This window comes from Haliotis cracherodii, unplaced genomic scaffold (assembly GCF_022045235.1).
Source record: "Haliotis cracherodii isolate W230 unplaced genomic scaffold, xgHalCrac1.p SCAF_19, whole genome shotgun sequence".
Lineage (NCBI taxonomy): Eukaryota > Metazoa > Mollusca > Gastropoda > Lepetellida > Haliotidae > Haliotis > Haliotis cracherodii.
The window spans coordinates 4,216,015-4,227,833 of record NW_027266274.1 but is presented as its reverse complement, the minus strand read 5'-3'; the positions used below and the strand labels follow the sequence as shown (position 1 = coordinate 4,227,833).

Below are 11,819 nucleotides of genomic sequence, written 5' to 3'. Positions count from 1 at the left end.
ACCGTTAAGTGTGCCTATCACAATTACGCCGCAAATCGCTTGAATGTAAGTATCCAACAAGACACAGGTAGCTGGGTGCATGGCAGTTTGACAGGGCTGGAAATTAATATGGAATTTAAGAAAGTAAAGGTACTGAATAAATAAGTGAGAATGTTGTGGAAATTATATTTGTATTTATCCAATTTACATCTGTATTATCAAAGGAACAGGTGTTGTTTCTAAAGACTCGCAAAAATAAAACACAAGATAGATTGATTTCTGTTTGTTTTTCTTGTGACCATGATCTATCATGTAAAGATGATGGTCCCAGCAGAATCTCCAGTGATCATCGCTCTTCTTGTCTGGATGTACAGTCCACTGGATGTCGCTCTATGTTCCCAAGGACTTGAGTTCACTGTGTGATGTTTAATCTTTTAATTGTGAATTGCCCTACCATTTTCATGTTCATTTTATAAATAATGATTCATATTTAAATCATGTAGTTTGTTAATGCGTTCCCTCAGCACGTGTAACAACCACCCTTCTCTCCCCACCACCACCCCCCCACAAGGATATCTCCCCCTACCCTCACTGCCACATGGATACTAGGGGTGAAGCAATTTGTGTTGCTTTTCTCAGCTGACAGCAAAAATCATTTGCTTGTACATAATGCAGCTTTCCTGACGGATTATCTCCCTTTCACCACACTTTGAACTGACTCTAGCTATGAGAAATAAACACAAGAGCCAGGTACGTAGCTGACAATTATGCAACACAATCCTTGCTCTTTTGAGATTCAAACTCAGCAGGCCTAATACCTGCAACTCTGCACAGTGAGCCTCCAATGACAAGGACACCTGTGCACCCTTTTGAAGTTGTACTGTTGCCTCTGAAGAAGCACATGATCCTTGTCCTGGTATAAGTCTAAGGACCAAATGCCAACATTTCAACAGCCTGGAGCTATTGGAGCAGGTAAACCAGAAGTTGACAGTGTGGGCACAATCCATGGCATCTGGATTCGGCAGCAGTCAGCCACCCAAGCATATTCAGAAGTATCTCGACACAATTCTCATTCAACCAAAGTCATGCTCCACACAAGCAGTTGATCAACTCTCGTTTGGGTACACTTTAACCAGCAAATGGGTAAAGTAACATCTTGCACCTTACATCCTTCTAACACAAAGAACCCAAACATCAACAAGTGTTTGATTTTTTTTATTTATTATGACAACTATCAAAAATACAAACATTGTATAACAAGAAGAACTTTGCAAAGGCATTTACACATAAACAATCAGGACAAACAGATTAATCAACATTTATCCACCAACATTCATTCATACGAACATACCATACAACATGTAATGAATGTGTCTAGTCCATCTCCTCCACACTGGGCCCCCTGCCGGCCCCGCCCTGCTGCTGCGGACCTCCCTGACTGTGGAGTTTGGACATGACTGGGCAGCAGAGTTTCTCCAGCTGCTTGTACTGCTGCTCAAACTCCTCTTTCTCCGCCAGGGAGTTGTTGTCCAGCCACTGCAGCGTCTCCTCACAAGCTTTGCTTATTGTCTGCTTGTCCACATCCTCCATCTTGCTGCCCATCTCGTCCACACTGGCCCTCACACTGAACACGTAGTTCTCCAGGTGGTTCCTGGCAGCAATTCTCTCCTTGTGTTTCTCATCCTCTTCCTTGTACTTCTCAGCTTCAGACACCATTCTGTCAATGTCGGCTTTGCTCAGACGACCTTTGTCATTACTGATGGTGACGTTGTTGGACTTGCCAGTGCTCTTGTCAACTGCAGACACATTCAGGATGCCATTAGCATCAATGTCAAATGTCACTTCAATCTGAGGCACACCTCTGGGGGCTGGGGGAATACCTGTGAGCTCAAACTTGCCCAGAATGTTGTTGTCTTTTGTGAGAGCCCTCTCCCCTTCAAACACCTGGATGCTGACACCTGGCTGGTTGTCGGAGTAGGTTGTGAAGGTCTGGTTTGCCTTGGTGGGGATTCTTGTGTTCCGATCAATCAATTGGTCATCACACCTCCAGCAGTCTCGATACCCAAGGACAGAGGAGCAACATCCACCAGCAGAACATCCTTGATGGCGTCGCTCATGTCCCCACTGAGCACAGCGGCCTGCACCGCAGCTCCGTAAGCCACAGCTTCATCGGGGTTGATGGACTTGTTCAGATCTTTGCCATTCATGAAATTCTGCAGCAGCTTCTGAATCTTGGGGATTCGTGTGGAACCTCCCACCAACACCACATCGTGGATACGAGACTTGTCCAGTTTAGCATCTCGCAGAGCTTTCTCCACTGGCTCCAAGGTGGAGCCGAACAGATCGGAACACAGCTCCTCAAATCGTGCCCTGCTGATTTTGGAGTAAAAGTCCACTCCCTCATGCAGGGAGTCAATTTCTATACCGGCCTCTGTGCTACTGGACAGAGTTCTCTTGGCACGTTCACATGCAGTGCGCAGACGTCTCATGGCACGTGCGTTATTGCTGATGTCCTTCCTGAACTTCCTCTTGATCTCCTGGAGGAAATGGTCCACCATTCGGTTGTCAAAGTCCTCCCCTCCCAGGTGGGTATCCCCCGCAGTTGACCTCACCTCAAACATGGAGCCCTCGTCTATGGTCAGCACAGACACGTCAAATGTGCCACCTCCCAAATCAAATATCAGCACATTTCTCTCCCCCTTCAAGTTCTTGTCCAGACCATAGGCCAGGGCAGCTGCAGTAGGCTCATTGATGATTCTCAATACTTTCAGCCCTGCAATGGCCCCCGCATCCTTGGTCGCCTGTCTCTGAGAGTCGTTGAAGTATGCAGGCACTGTTATCACTGCATCAGTCACTTGCTGTCCAAGGTACGCCTCAGCTGTCTCCTTCATCTTGCTCAGCACCATGGAGCTGATTTCCTCGGGTGCAAACGTCTTCTTTTCTCCCTTGTACTCCACCTGTAGTTTGGGCTTACTGCCTGAACTGTTGACAACGCGGAACGGCCAGTGTTTCATGTCGTTTTGGACAGTGCTGTCCTCAAATTGTCTGCCGATCAGTCTCTTGGCGTCAAACACAGTGTTCTGTGGGTTCAGCGACACCTGGTTTTTAGCGGCATCCCCGAGTAGACGCTCAGTGTCAGTGAAGGCCACGTAGCTGGGGGTCGTTCTGTTGCCCTGGTCGTTGGCGATAATCTCCACCTTTCCATTCTGGAACACACCAACACAAGAGTAGGTGGTTCCCAGGTCTATGCCAATGGCGGGAGCTTTTCCTTTAGGCGCCATTCTCTTCAAAACAACCAACTTCAATAATATCTTCTTGAACAAAGTCACTTCAGTGTAGCCTATCTGACAGTCAGAAAGTGTGTGGTCTCCCTCGCTACTTCTCTGTGTATCGGTAGTATACAGTATAGTGTACGCTTCCAGCTTGGTGTATGGCTGTGGTCTGACAGACCGCCTGTATATATACCTGTCCCCTTACCTTCTCCATACTTCCACACCAGCGTGGATTTGTGTACAACCGTCTCGCCTCTTCCGGAAACCTCTAGAATGTGACGTCACAACTTACAGGGGAATCCCTGTAAGGGAAGTAACTCTTCGCAGATTCTCGAATTTGCTTTTGTATTTCCTGAATGATGTCACGGTGTCACTTATCTTGTGCGACTTAGGAACTGAGAAAATCGGGTGCGAGTGTAGAATCCACTCTCCACCCTCTAACTATATTAAATATACATCAATCAATGCAATGTTTATATTCTCCCTAACAAAGACCATATTATATACCGATTTGGTCTGTTCCCACCAAAATATTCCATATTTGGGATGACATCAAGGTGGCGAACGTATTCTACAGCCTAAATATATATTCAGAATTATTTTGGTAAACTACATCAGTTTTGATTAGTGCTTTGTGTTCGTGTAAAATGCTCTATCGTTCTCTTTTTCGGTGTGTTTTTGGTGAATACATATGTGATTCAATGACATATAATTTGTGGGGTAAGCCAGGGTGTGAATATAACAACTGTGTAACATAATTAAAATAATTACCCTCCCTTTATGCAGAGACTATAAAAGTTAATGTATTTTATGGTCTGTGGCTAATGCTTTTCATATTTTTAGATGACTCTCGTCATATCCTTGTACATTGTTTATCACGAGCCTCCCAAAGTCACAAGCACTGTCTATTTAACATAAAATGTCCATTTTCTTCCCACGGCCCTCCCCTAATCTGTGTATGATTTGTTTATGACCCTCCACAAGAGACTGTCATATGTCATATTTTGGGATGACCCTACCCTGACTCCCTCTGCACACACACACACGCACGCACACACACACACACACACACTCTCTCTCTCTCTCTCTCTCACACACACACACACACACACACACACTCTCTCTCACACTCACACACACACTCACACACACACACTCTCTCTCTCTCTCTCTCTCACACACACACTCTCACACACACTCTCTCTCTCTCTCTCACACACACACACACTCTCACACACACAAATATATGGGTGTCAAATAAGGATATAAATAAGAAGTCAACTTTTCATATCGTGTCGTCCTTTGTGTTTTGCCAAAAGTTATAAATCGTAGGATTTGTTCAATTTGTATTTTTATCAACAGCAAACAATACATGAGCAAAATCCTGTGGCACAAACTGTGAGAAGTGATGATGTGTCCTGTCCTGATGTATCTCACTTATAAACAGAAACATTGGAAAATGTGAAATAAGAAGAAATAAAAGTGTGAAGGTGAATTGAACGCATCTCAAATCACGGTGCACACGTGCAAGACCGGCTCGTAATTTCGCACGTGCAACACTAACTTGGTTTCTCGTTCCAACAAGTGATCTGAACATTGTCCTGCTTAATGTGTATATCTACATATAATACGGATGGGGATGAGACGAGTTTATCAGAAAGCAACTAAAACATCGTACCAGAACATAAGGTGTAAATGACAGCAACAGTATGACGTGAAGTCATTACATTGTACACACCATTCATAAGTCCCCATGCATCGGCTGTGTTGGTGGAGAGTGGACTGAACACGTTTGTTTGTTTGTTGTTCAACACCGCACTCAGCACTCATCTTTGAATCATATACGATGCGACCCAGAATCGGTCGCGTCATGGACATTCAATGACTGTAACTTGTACTCACTCACTCACTCACTCTTAGACATTCATCAAAATGAGATCGACGCCTTACGTCGGTGTTTCAAAAAGATCCATGGAAATTTCTGACATAGAAAAAAAGAATTGCTGGCGCTTAGCTATTTTCCCTAATTGTATTCTTTAAGTGACAAACCTTTGGCATCGCATTTCCTTATGGATTATCTCCCTTTGACCACACGAGCACTGTACCTTTGACTTTGACGGTCTTCACTTTACTACAGCATTTTCTCGCAGACTGCATTAAGACCAAACTATGTTTTCATTCGTTGCTATACCGAGGTTTTGCTATCAAATTAGCTCAGGTCCAAATGAAAATGTTTCTTTGGTTATTTGTTTCAGAAAAGATGACGGCTAAATCTGTTCAAAGTGCATGATATTCATGTTTCTACAGCAACTTGTTCGTGCATCAACCTCTGTCAGGGAAGGCTGGTATCATTTTTAGGTGTTTGCCCTTCACAGTAATTAACAGTTAGTATTTCTTAGATTGATGTAGTTTGTATAAAACGTAGCCACATTTTCTTGGCAAATGACAAGATTTCACCAGCCTGTAAATATGAATCAAACCAGCCAGGTCACAGCAGCAGTCCGACAATCAAGCACTCTATTTTCAGCAGTAACTTGGTCCTCCTTGATTCTAGCTCAAACACCAAGAGGACACGTACAATGTGTGGGACAGCCTAGAGGACACGTACAAGGGGTGGGACAGCCTAGAGGACCCATACAAGGGGTGGGACAGCCTAGAGGACCCATACAAGGGGTGGGACAGCCTAGAGGATACGTACAAAGGGTGGGATAGACTAGAGGACACGTACAAGGGGTGGGACAGCCAAGAGGACACGTTCAAGGGGTGGGGCAGCCTAGAGGATACGTACAAAGGGTGGGATAGACTAGAGGACACGTACAAGGGGTGGGACAGCCTAGAGGATACGTACAAGGGGTGGGATAGACTAGAGGACACGTACAAAGGGTGGGACAGCCTAGAGGATACGTACAAAGGGTGGGACAGCCAAGAGGATACGTACAAAGGGTGGGACAGCCAAGAGGACACGTTCAAGGGGTGGGACAGTCTAGAGGATACGTACAAAGGGTGGGACAGCCAAGAGGACACGTTCAAGGGGTGGGGCGGCCTAGAGGACACGTTCAAGGGGTGGGGCAGCCTAGAGGATATGTACAAAGGGTGGGATAGACTAGAGGACACGTACAAGGAGTGGGACAGCCAAGAGGACACGTTCAAGGGGTCGGGCAGCCTAGATGACACGTTCAAGGGGTGGGGCAGCCAAGAGGATATGTACAAAGGGTGGGATAGACTAGAGGACACGTACAAGGGGTGGGACAGCCAAGAGGACACGTTCAAGGGGTGGGGCAGCCTAGAGGACACGTACAAGTGGTGGGATAGCCTAGAGGACACGTACAAGGGGTGGGACAGCCCAGAGGACACGTACAAGAAGTGGGGCAGCCCAGAGGACACGTACAAGGGGTGGGACAGCCAAGAGGACACGTACAAGCGGTGGGACAGCCTAGAGGACACGTACAAGGGGTGGGACAGCCTAGAGGATACGTACATGGGGTGGGACAGCCTAGAGGATACGTACATGGGGTGGAACAGCCTAGAGGATACGTACAAGGGGTGGGACAGCCAAGAGGACACGTACAAGGGGTGGGACAGCCAAGAGGACACGTACAAGGAGTGGGACAGCCCAGAGGATACGTACAAGAAGTGGGACAGCCCAGAGGATACGTACAAGGGATGGGACAGCCAAGAGGACGCGTACAAGGGGTGGGACAGCCTAGAGGATACGTACAAGGGCTGGGACAGCCCAGAGGATACGTACAAGACGTGGGACAGCCCAGAGGACACGTACAAGCAATGGGACAGCCTAGAGGACACGTACAATGGGTGGGACAGCCAAGAGGACACGTACAAGCGGTGGGACAGCCTAGAGGACACGTACAAGGGGTTTGGACAGCCTAGAGGATACGTACATGGGGTGGGACAGCCTAGAGGATACGTACATGGGGTGGAACAGCCTAGACGATACATACAAGGGGTGGGACAGCCTAGAGGACACGTACAAGGAGTTGGAAAGCCCAGAGGATACGTAAAAGGGGTGGGACAGCCAAGAGGACACGTACAAGGGGTGGGACAGCCAAGAGGACACGTACAAGGAGTGGGACAGCCCAGAGGATACGTACAAGAAGTGGGACAGCCCAGAGGATACGTACAAGGGATGGGACAGCCCAGAGGTCACGCACAAGGGGTGGGACAGCCCAGAGGATACGTACAAGGGGTGGGACAGCCAAGAGGACACGTACAAGGGGTGGGACAGCCAAGAGGACACGTACAAGGAGTGGGACAGCCCAGAGGATACGTACAAGAAGTGGGACAGCCCAGAGGATACGTACAAGGGATGGGACAGCCCAGAGGTCACGTACAAGGGGTGGGACAGCCCAGAGGATACGGACAAGAAGTGGGACAGCCCAGAGGATACGTACAAGGGATGGGACAGCCAAGAGGACACGTACAAGGGGTGGGACAGCCTAGAGGACACGTACAAGGGGTGGGACAGCCTAGAGGATATGTACAAGGGGTGGGGCAGCCTAGAGGATACGTACAAGGGGTGGGACAGCCTCGAGGGCATGTACAGGGGGTGGGACAGCCTAGAGAATACATATAAGGGGTGGGACAACCTGGAGGTCAAACGGTTTGCTTCTCAAGCTGATCAACCATGTTCGATTCCCCATACTGGTGCAATGTGTGAAGAGAATGTGCAATATGTATGAAATAATGCTAAACGTGCTGTAGAACCATACTTCACAGATTCCAGGAAGGTGAAGGGGTAGTCTCACAGTTAAAGTGGTTGCTCGTCATGAATAGGGTACAATGGATACAATGTGTGTAGCCCATATTCAGTGTTCCTCCAAGGCTCATAACTGGGGTGGATATAGGATTTGAACCCACCAACTCAATGACTGGGAACATGTTTGACAGTTAAACAGGAACAAGAGCTTATTTCATCCTCAGCTGCAAATATATCAACCAATTAACAGAAACCTTTCCAAGAAGTTGATAAATCTCTTTCCTTTTGGCTAACAGCAAAATGACAGTAAACAAAACTGATAGCCCAAACATGTTATAGGTTGCATGTAAAAAACATAGAAAACACAATCAAATGCTTTTCATTATTTATTTCATAACAGTTTCAAAAATATAAACATCATACTGTGTCATGATCAGCATGTAGAGTGTACTGAATCAATATAAACAGAACAGTCAACATGTATGCACCAACATTCATTCATACAACATATCACACATTAACAAGTCTTATTCTAACACTGTTGAGGTCAGTCCTGAATGGATGTGTCTAGTCCATCTCCTCCACACTGGGCCCCCTGCCGGCCCCGCCCTGCTGCTGCGGACCTCCCTGACTGTGGAGTTTGGACATGACAGGGGAGCAGAGTTTCTCCAGCTGCTTGTACTGCTGCTCAAACTCCTCCTTCTCCGCCAGGGAGTTCTTGTCCAGCCACTGCAGCGTCTCCTCACAAGCTTTGCTTATTGTCTGCTTGTCCACATCCTCCATCTTGCTGCCCATCTCGTCCACACTGGCCCTCACACTGAACACGTAGTTCTCCAGGCGGTTCCTGGCAGCGATTCTCTCCTTGTGTTTCTCATCCTCTTCCTTGTACTTCTCAGCTTCAGACACCATTCTATCAATGTCGGCCTTGCTCAGACGACCTTTATCATTACTGATGGTGACGTTGTTGGACTTGCCAGTGCTCTTGTCAACTGCAGACACATTCAGGATGCCATTAGCATCAATGTCAAATGTCACTTCAATCTGAGGCACACCTCTGGGGGCTGGGGGAATACCTGTGAGCTCAAACTTGCCCAGAATGTTGTTGTCTTTTGTGAGAGCCCTCTCCCCTTCAAACACCTGGATGCTGACACCTGGCTGGTTGTCGGAGTAGGTTGTGAAGGTCTGGTTTGCCTTGGTGGGGATTCTTGTGTTCCTGTCAATCAACTTGGTCATCACACCTCCAGCAGTCTCGATACCCAAGGACAGCGGAGCAACGTCCACCAGCAGAACATCCTTGATGGCGTCGCTCGTGTCCCCACTCAGCACGGCAGCCTGCACTGCAGCTCCGTAAGCCACAGCTTCATCGGGGTTGATGGACTTGTTCAGATCTTTGCCATTCATGAAAGTCTGCAGCAGCTTCTGAATCTTGGGGATTCGTGTGGAACCTCCCACCAACACCACATCGTGGATACGAGACTTGTCCAGTTTAGCATCTCTCAGAGCTTTCTCCACTGGCTCCAAAGTTGAGCGGAACAGATCGGAACACAGCTCCTCAAATCGTGCCCTGCTGATTTTGGAGTAAAAGTCCACTCCCTCATGCAGGGAGTCAATTTCTATACCGGCCTCTGTGCTACTGGACAGAGTTCTCTTGGCACGTTCACATGCAGTGCGCAGACGTCTCATGGCACGTGCGTTATTGCTGATGTCCTTCCTGAACTTCCTCTTGAACTCCTGGAGGAAATGGTCCACCATTCGGTTGTCAAAGTCCTCCCCTCCCAGGTGGGTATCCCCCGCAGTTGACCTCACCTCAAACATGGAGCCCTCGTCTATGGTCAGCACAGACACGTCAAATGTGCCACCTCCCAAATCAAATATCAGCACATTTCTCTCCCCCTTCAAGTTCTTGTCCAGACCATAGGCCAGGGCAGCTGCAGTAGGCTCGTTGATGATTCTCAATACTCTCAGCCCTGCAATGGCCCCCGCATCCTTGGTCGCCTGTCTCTGAGAGTCGTTGAAGTATGCAGGCACTGTTATCACTGCATCAGTCACCTGCTGTCCAAGGTACGCCTCAGCTGTCTCCTTCATCTTGCTCAGCACCATGGAGCTAATTTCCTCGGGTGCAAACGTCTTCTTTTCTCCCTTGTACTCCACCTGTAGTTTGGGCTTACTGCCTGAACTGTTGACAACGCGGAACGGCCAGTGTTTCATGTCGTTTTGGACAGAGCTGTCCTCAAATTGTCTGCCGATCAGTCTCTTGGCGTCAAACACAGTGTTCTGTGGGTTCAGCGACACCTGGTTTTTAGCGGCATCCCCGAGTTGACGCTCAGTGTCAGTGAAGGCCACGTAGCTGGGGGTTGTTCTGTTGCCCTGGTCGTTGGCGATAATCTCCACCTTTCCATTCTGGAACACACCAACACAAGAGTAGGTGGTTCCCAGGTCTATGCCAATGGCGGGAGCTTTTCCTTTAGGCGCCATTCTCTTCAAAACAACCAACTTCAATAATATCTTCTTGAACAAAGTCACTTCAGTGTAGCCTATCTGACAGTCAGAAAGTGTGTGGTCTCCCTCGCTACTTCTCTGTGTATCGGTAGTATACAGTAGTGTACGCTTCCAGCTTGGTGTATGGCTGTGGTCTGACAGACCGCCTGTATATATACCAGTCCCCTTACCTTCTCCATACTTCCACACCAGCGTGGATTTGTGTACAACCGTCTCGCCTCTTCCGGAAACCTCTAGAATGTGACGTCACAACTTACAGGGGAATCCCTGTAAGGGAAGTAACTCTTCGCAGATTCTCGAATTTGCTTTTGTATTTCCTGAATGATGTCACGGTGTCACTTATCTTGTGCGACTTAGGAACTGAGAAAATCGGGTGCGAGTGTAGAATCCACTCTCCACCCTCTAACTATATTAAATATACATCAATCTATGCAATGTTTATATTCTCCCTAACAAAGACCATATTATATACCGATTTGGTCTGTTCCCACCAAAATATTCCCTATTTGGGATGACATCAAGGTGGCGAACGTATTCTACAGCCTAAATATATGTTCTTTAAAAAATGACTGACTGTTTCGAAACATATATTCAGAATTGTTTTGGTAAACTACATCAGTTTTGATTAGTGCTTTGTGTTCGTGTAAAATGCTCTATCGTTCTCTTTTTCGGTGTGTTTTTGGTGAATGCAGATGTGATTCAATGACATATAATTTGTGGGGTAAGCCAGGGTGTGAATATAACAACTGTGTAACATAATTAAAATAATTACCCTCCCCTTATGCAGAGACTATAACAATTAATGTATTTTATGGTCTGTGACTAATGCTTGTCATATTTTTAGATGAATCTCCTCGTATCCTTGTACATTGTTTATCACGAGCCTCCCAAAGTCACAAGCACTGTCTATTTAACATAAAATGTCCATTTTCTTCCCACGGCCCTCCCCTAATCTGTGTATGATTTGTTTATGACCCTCCACAAGAGACTGTCACATGTCATATTTTGGGATGACCCTACCCTGACTCCCTCTGCACACACATACGCACGCACGCACACACACACACACACTCTCTCTCTCTCTCTCTCTCTCACACACACACACACACACACACTCTCTCTCACACTCACACACACACTCACACACACACACACTCTCTCTCTCTCTCTCTCTCTCACACACACACACTCTCACACACACTCTCTCTCTCTCTCTCACACACACACACACTCTCACACACACAAATATATGGGTGTCAAATAAGGATATAAGTAAGAAGTCAACTTTTCATATCGTGTCGTCCTTTGTGTTTTGCCAAAAGTTATAAATCGTAGGATTTGTTCAATTTGTATTT

At 47.1% G+C, this 11,819-nt stretch overlaps 2 protein-coding genes and 1 pseudogene across 2 annotated transcripts; 1 reads left to right on the top strand and 2 right to left on the bottom strand.

Annotated features, from left to right (window-relative positions):
* Window positions 1-1,178: 1,178 nt before the first annotated feature.
* On the bottom strand, window positions 1,179-3,426 carry LOC139466694 (heat shock protein 70 B2-like; annotated as a pseudogene).
* A 1,520-nt stretch (window positions 3,427-4,946) lies between these two features.
* Window positions 4,947-7,948, top strand: LOC139466889 (serine-aspartate repeat-containing protein F-like). Its single transcript, XM_071248616.1, has 3 exons — window positions 4,947-4,958; window positions 5,806-7,124; window positions 7,285-7,948. The coding sequence occupies exons 1-3, from the start codon at window positions 4,947-4,949 to the stop codon at window positions 7,946-7,948; spliced, it is 1,995 nt and encodes a 664-aa protein (XP_071104717.1).
* A 390-nt stretch (window positions 7,949-8,338) lies between these two features.
* On the bottom strand, window positions 8,339-10,594 carry LOC139466693 (heat shock protein 70 B2-like). The gene has a single exon (XM_071248321.1). It carries the CDS (start codon window positions 10,438-10,440, stop codon window positions 8,533-8,535), a length of 1,908 nt encoding a protein of 635 aa, XP_071104422.1. The 5' UTR covers window positions 10,441-10,594; the 3' UTR covers window positions 8,339-8,532.
* Between the last annotated feature and the right edge of the window lie 1,225 nt (window positions 10,595-11,819).

Coding starts and splice junctions, on each gene's coding strand:
- LOC139466889 (XM_071248616.1), top strand. Junction 7,125..7,284: donor CTAGAGGACACGTACAAGGG/GTTTGGACAGCC, acceptor GGGGTGGGACAG/CCAAGAGGACACGTACAAGG.
- LOC139466693 (XM_071248321.1), bottom strand. CDS start 10,440: ATGGCGCCTAAAGGAAAAGCTCCCGCCATTGGCATAGACCTGGGAACC.